Source organism: Penaeus chinensis, chromosome 41 (assembly GCF_019202785.1).
Source record: "Penaeus chinensis breed Huanghai No. 1 chromosome 41, ASM1920278v2, whole genome shotgun sequence".
NCBI lineage: Eukaryota > Metazoa > Arthropoda > Malacostraca > Decapoda > Penaeidae > Penaeus > Penaeus chinensis.
Genome location: NC_061859.1, coordinates 5,308,443 through 5,315,942, shown reverse-complemented (window position 1 = coordinate 5,315,942; position 7,500 = coordinate 5,308,443). Strand labels below are relative to the sequence as shown.

Here is a 7,500-nt window from a genome sequence, read left to right as displayed (position 1 = left end):
CAGAGGTACATGGCGTCTGACCTTCCATTGTCCTTTAATCCACTTTCAGAACATGTGTATTATTCTTTAAAAGACTTAAAAATTCTTACTACAAACGTGGATTAAAACAATAAAGATGCTTCAATATGCTTTGTTTTTCATCAAGTACTTTAAGGGTCTAAACTAAGATTTCCGACAACTCAGCCAGGATGAATGCGTCGTCAGCCAGTGTCAATACGCAACAGAGACTTGTGAAGAATGTCCGATTGGAAATTCAGCTACCTGCCATCTCCTACCACACACCCTTTCTATACTATTTCCCCTCTCTATTTATATCTTTCTATATCTATATACCTAAACTAGTATACCTATATGTATCTATTTCTTTATATTTATTTACACACGAACACACAGACACACGCACAGCTTTATGATTTCGGTAAAGCTTAAATTCCTTGCAAAACACCCCCGCACAAAAGGCTTAGGATAATTAGCGGCGCTGCTATAATTAGCAAAAGGTAAACAAACCGTGAGCCTCTTTGTCTGTGCCACTCTGCCCTCTACCACTGGTTGGACGCGCCCGCTATTCTGTGCGCCTGCCCATACGCGCATCATACCCCACTGTACCCCAGTGCCCACTGTCCCGATTCAGTTTCTTGAGCAGCGGTGGCGGGGTAGGGAAGCTCGTGTCCAAGTTATGAGGCACATGGTATGCGGTGCGCCAAAGTGACTTGCGCCCAGGAACCATAGCTATAGGCACAGGTAGGGGCCCTAGGAGTGAGTAGGCCTACGGCGTTACCGATCGTGAACACAATGAATGACCCATTCATTGTGTATCTTCGTGTAAAGTTTAAGGGCACCTTTACTACTCCGTTCCTCAGTTTTAATCTAAATTAGGCCAAGCAACTCAAGTGGAACGTGTGGTAGCGCGTGCTGATGTCCACTCATAACCGCAGACCCAAGACGTAGGGTTTGCCAAGGAGATCGACTTCCGCTGCATCAGAGTCCGTGTCATTAGTCTTTGAATCAACTACGGCTGCATTCGGCGTGAGTGGGAAATGAATTCATAAATTGAATTTTCAGTACGTGTTCGGGGACAACAAGGTCAAACACAAAGGTGTCGCTGTGAAACGCTCTGGTGGCCGTGCCATTGCTTTCACCACAACCACTTCTACTGGCGAGACACCTTCGTCGGACGGCCTTGATAGCGTTGGATATTTTTTGCGTGAGATTGATTCCTCTTGAGGTAGATAAGTGTTCTTTAATTTCCCTGCTTGTCTTTTGTTGCTTCAGAGGACGGCCATTCCCCCTCGTGACACATCACCCAGATAACAGCGAGCCAAAATATTACATATGCTTGGTATCCTTAATTATCTACTTAGAATAATGTAACAGACAAACTATTATCAGAAACAATGTTTATATTACATTTTTATATGATCCTGAAAACTGAATATTATACACTTTGTTTAACAGCTTCGAAAAGTTACCCAGAATGTAAAAGCAGCGTTTCGTGTTTACCAAAAGTTATACCTGGCTCTCCTCACGCTACATAAAAGACTCGCAGGCGTGCATGATAGAACCCAGTAAACGCCACCTGTTGATAACATTTGATAAACCTCCGGCATAACAACGTGGGCAAATTTACGCGGAAGTTTTATTCTACCATGATTCACACTTTTATTTCTGTTAATGAGTTCTTTATACATGCTCAGTCAACATTAAATTTGAAGTCACAGGATATTGATTATCCTGGTGTGTAGTTTAGTCTCAGAGGATTACAGTCAACACATCTTCTAAATAAAACTAACACGACTTATATTTTTCCACTGTCGGCCTTGAGTGACTGCAACTTAACTCCGTTTAATCTCCCCTTCGTTCTGTTTTTTTCATTTTTGTTTTTCTTTAAAATTTCATTCTTACTGCTCTCTTAACCACAGCTGAAAGGCAAAGACGCGGTCCTTTGCTGTACGACGTGTGAGTGACATCTGCTTCGACCTTTAAAAACATTCACTCTTTACCCGTCTCTCTCTTTTATTTTATATTTTTAATTTTCTTTATTTGCACGCAGTCATGCATGTGTACGTGTATGTATGTGTACCTGTGATGTAGACGCAAGACACATGATTTCCTCCTAAGCAAACGCAAACAGTGACTAGAAAGTTTGCCTTGTTAATACATTTAATTCTATATTAAGGATGTGTAACTTCGTATGTCTTAATTTTATTTACAGTTATCATGAAAGCAGATACAAAGCTAATATTAACAGAATACATCTATATCCCCCTTTTCTTTGTCGCTGTTAATGTAGTGCAGTATGTTCATTCTTCGGCTGAGTATGACTTATATAACGTATTTGTTGAAATAAACATAAATAACCCTGGTCAATACTGGAAATAAGTGTTATGCAACACATGTTCAAACTATGATACGGTTTCAGATATTCCCCAGACGGACTATCCAGTAGTAATAAAAGTTCTACATTTCATGTTTTATGTCGGCTCAGTGATACAGAGTTTTTGGCGAACCGTTAAAACCGTTGGAGAGTGAAGGATCAGTGAGAGGGAAAAAGGATAGAAGGATATGGAATTTTATGTTCAGATCACTTGACTCTGGCCTCTATACCAGTCTCTATATTGAGGTTAATCATGTGATGACTAATGGACTCTTGAAATAAAACAGTTAGCAGAGGGTACAGGCAAGGTCAAACAGACATAAACACACTTGCATACACACGCACACGTACTCGTACACGTGCACGCACGCACCCACCCACCCACCCACCCACCCACCCACACACACACACACACACACACACACACACACACACACACACACACACACACACACACACACACACACACTTAGAGACACACACATCACACATCACACACACACACACTAACTTACACAAGTAAATAATACAAAAACAACAAAAAAAAACAACAAAAAAAAAAAGAGAATCAGCGAAAAAGAAAAGAAAAAGAAAAGGAACAGTTGTCTGGCCAAGAAAAAGATAATAAAAAATCCACTTTTCACACACTCGTGACACGAACTGTGTGAGCAAGGTAAACACGGGAAAGAAAAGTTTACATCTCCAGGGAGAAAGTTGACATTGAGTTAGTGGGTGTTCCGGTGGCAGGTAAGCCATGTAAGCGATTTATCTTCCAGAGTGAAATACGTAACACGCGGGGGAGAAAATCAGTAACAGATTATCTACCAATGCAATACCTTTTGTTCGATCCATAACAATGGGGAGTATTTACGAATAGGTATATTTTGTATTGTGTGACATATTTCGAGTCATACCACGCTCCGTTTGCGTTAACTGTCACGTAGGTATCGCATATGTAGCGGATTTCCTATCTTTAATAATTCTTTATTATTATTATTATTAATTTTTAAATCTGTCAAGTTATCACGGAATATTTAGTGATAAAATTATACCGATTCGGCGATTGGCGAAAAAAGGTGAATAATCTTTAGATGATTTTTGTAGGGAATCGAAAGAGCGTCTGCTGGATGAGCAGCTTGTCATAGTTTTGAAGTATCATTATCATTATCATCACATCATCATCATTATCATCACCACCACCACCATCATAATTATCATCACATCATCATCATCATTATCACCACCACCATCATCATCATCATCATCATCATCATCATCATCATCATCATCATCATCATCATCATCATCATCATCATCATCATCATCATCATCATCATCATTATCATCATCATCATCATCGTCATTGTTAATCCTTCTAAATCCCGGAACAAAATTTCCCTGTCCGAATTTTGGTAAACGTGACACTTTAAAACACTGAGAAATTCCACTGCCATAAGATGCACGAGAAAACACTAAAAGTTGCCTCCTCGTATTTGTAAGGAATTGTCGATAGGTAAATACACAGACCAGACATTTTTTTTTTTTTTTTTTAATTTTTTTTACATTAGCAAATCCTATGTCTCGCGTCTAGTTGTTTCACTGTTTTTCTTATTCTTAATAATTTTCTGATGGTCCATTTATATAAACAATGGCTCGTTTAAAGCCCAAGGATCACGGTATAATTGTTAATCTTCACATTTCAAAATCTAATCAAAATTACATTCTCTGGCTTCCTTTGCTAATTAGGTTAGCGATATACAACTTATTCTTATCTTATGATGATAGTGTAGTGCACGAATATAGAGTCTTGGTAACCGACATATTTCATGATTATCACCATTATCATAATAATACTGATGATAGTAATAATAATAATAAGAATGATAGTAATGATGATGATAATGATTATGAATAGCTATATTATTGTTATTATTGTTATTATCAATATTGTTGTTGTTGCTGTTATTGTTATCATTATTACCATCGCTATTATCAATGATAATAATAGTAGCAAAGTATTATTGGTTATTACCCGATTCCTACCATAAAAGAACACAAAAAATTCCATACTAGGTCACCCACCCTATTGTTACACCCTTGTCCTATTCCCGTTATGTAAACTGATTACATGAAAGTCCAGCCAATAGCTTGTGATTCTCTTTTGTTTACATCACGAGGAGCAGGCAAGGTAAGCAGTGGGTAGCAGGACCGAGGACTGGCTGGTACTGTGTTAACATACAAACATACTTAGGTACGTTTTCCCTTCACTTTTTCTCTGTGTAATTATTGCTTCTAGCTGTCAAAAAAGTTGTTTATCCTTGCAAATGTACGTTGTATATTTTTTCTTTGCTACTTAAGTATCGAAATATGATTATTTATTAAACAAAAACAAACAAAAAAACATGGTTATATATAACATCACAGATATTTATTTTGTTACAATATGTTAACTTTATGTATTTTTATTACTGTAATAAAATTCATAATGGGATGATGAAGAAAATATTTTTTTTTTATGACGATGGGCACTGTGTACATTTATGTTGAATGTTGTATGACTCCGCAGGATTATTACCTCTGCAAAATAACAGTTATTGATATTATTATCATTATCATCCTAATTATTATAACTATTATTAGCATCATTCCTCTTATCATTGTCGTTATTAATGTTGTTAATTATTATTATTACCATCATCATTACTATTATTGTTATTATTATTATTATTATTATTATTATTATTATTATTATTATTATTATTATTATTATCATTATTATCATCATTATTAATATCATTATTATCATCATCGTCTTTTTATTATCTTCAGCGTCAATATCATTGCTATCACCGTTATTGTTATGAATTGGTGCTGTTATTATTACCATTATTATTATTACTATTATTATGCTTATCATTATTATTGCTACTATTAATATTTTTGTATTATTAATATTATTATGATTATCATTATCATTACTACTATTAATATTTTTGTATTATTACTATTATTACTATATTATTATTATATCACTGTTATTATTCTATTGTGGTTATTATTGTTATTATTTTTTTGTTATCATCATTATCATCATTGTTATTATCATTATCATTAATATTTCTGTTATCATTGCTATTATCATTTTATTTTTATTTTTATCATTATCATTATCTTGGCAACCTACCGAGATGGCAAGTCCTTGGAGAGCGCCGTACGTTCCTCCTTCGTCAGAGTAGCGATCTGGTGCGCCCCTCGGCCCCGCCTTCCTCTCCTGCAGCGGCCTTTGCAACCTTCTTTTCAACATGCATTCAGCTAACGGCACTGTGCAGTTCTTGCCTGAGGACTTCGATCTTCTTAGGAACCTTATAGAGGAGGTTATTGAGGTGAGGCGTGGGAGGTGTTGGTGCTGGTTGCGTGAGGACGTGTCCACATATGCATACACGTAAGGACATGTATGTATGTAAGGATACGGGTGAGGAAGGATAAGCAGGTAGATACAAATGCAACCAGACAAACATGCACTTGCGCAAACACACACACTAACACACACACTAACACACACACTAACACACACACTAACACACACACACATACACACACACACACACACACACACACACACACACACACACACACACACACACACACACACACACACACACACACACACACACACACACAAGAAACCAAATATCACTGTAACAGCGAGTGATTGATTGCTATGATGGATGACTATGCAGGAGATGGATGACATTATGACGCTTGGATGACGTAAACGCTCTCTCCAACTGACGCAAATTCTCCCTTCAGAACCGATGCAAGAACGACACGAGCAAGGTCATTAAGGAGCTGCGATCTCTGCTGCAACGAGAGAACACGACCGCCATTGAGATCGAGGAGGTGATTCCCCGTTTATTCTCATGTTTCTTTTTTCTATCATTAAGGATCTTCTTTTGTCAAGAGACTCTGTTTTTTTACGATTTTGTTGTTGTTGTTGCCACGTGCTTTATCTTGCCATCGGGTCTTCTGTTGTCATAGGCTATTTTGCTGCCACGGGTCTCCTGGTTGTCACGAATCATCTGTTGTTGCAAGTACAAGAGATCTATTATCGCGATTGCTTCTGTTGCAAAGCATTTGATTTGTTTTGGTTTTATTTTTAAGTGCACTGTTCTGTATTCAAGACGTTTAAATTGTTTTAGAAAGCTTGTATTATCTTCGTCGTGTTTTTTGTTACTACTACTGTGATTTATAGGTGTTGGTATGGCCTTCATTGATAATTTTTTCCCCATAATCTGTTTCTCAGATCGACAGAACCGTGAAGTAATAATTGCATTGTCTTTATACCTATTTCTCCGTTAGATTAATATCTTTGTCTTATATTGTTGATTTTCCTTTGCATATGTGGGTTAGAAAATATGAATAGTTATGATACTAAAGGAAAATACAATTAAATGATGGGAAATCAGTGATAAAGTTCATGGATTGTTACAGAAGGATCTCGTGCTCATTATGATAATGATAGAGGATAATGGGTGTCGATATTAGCAAAAATAATGCTTTAAAAAAATATTGTAACAATAGTATTGAAGATAAAGGCGATGATAATAATGTATTGATGTCTCAAAAAGGGGAGAAAATAAAATATGGCCGAGAGCTAATGAAGTATGCCGTTATCACAATATGATATTAGAGATCCAAATACGCATTAGGTTAAGGGGAATAAAGAAAAAACCGCGAACAGGATACACAGATTGTCAGATTTCATCTATTTTGGTAATCCTGTTTCTCCATGGCGGAGTTTATTGACTTTTGTTATCTAGGTACATTGAGTAATATCATGTGATAGACGAAGTAGGTACTGAATAGGACTGAACGGGTATGGAATAAAATATACAAGAGGTTAAATCCCACACCGCAGCATGTACGTCTTCGCCTATAGGTAATTCATAGAACGCGAGATACAAAGTTAATAATATCCATAATGCATTTCAATAACGTTGATAATGTAAATTGAAATTTTGCTAATTTAACAATATGGTAAATATGACTTGACTTCACAATTTAAAAAAGGCAGTTACTCCCCACTCCACCCAGAAAAAAGACAAAATAAATAATGAAATAAATAA

The 7,500-nt window shown here is 36.5% G+C and overlaps 1 protein-coding gene across 1 annotated transcript in view; it reads left to right on the top strand.

Moving 5' to 3' along the window:
- Window positions 1-5,553: 5,553 nt before the first annotated feature.
- Window positions 5,554-7,500, top strand: part of LOC125047619 — a 4,116-nt gene continuing 2,169 nt past the window's right edge. The window contains exons 1-2 of the mRNA XM_047645910.1: window positions 5,554-5,757; window positions 6,185-6,274. Coding sequence (XP_047501866.1) covers window positions 5,677-5,757; window positions 6,185-6,274 — 171 coding nt within the window. The 5' untranslated portion in view covers window positions 5,554-5,676. The remainder of the gene's footprint in view (window positions 5,758-6,184; window positions 6,275-7,500) is intronic.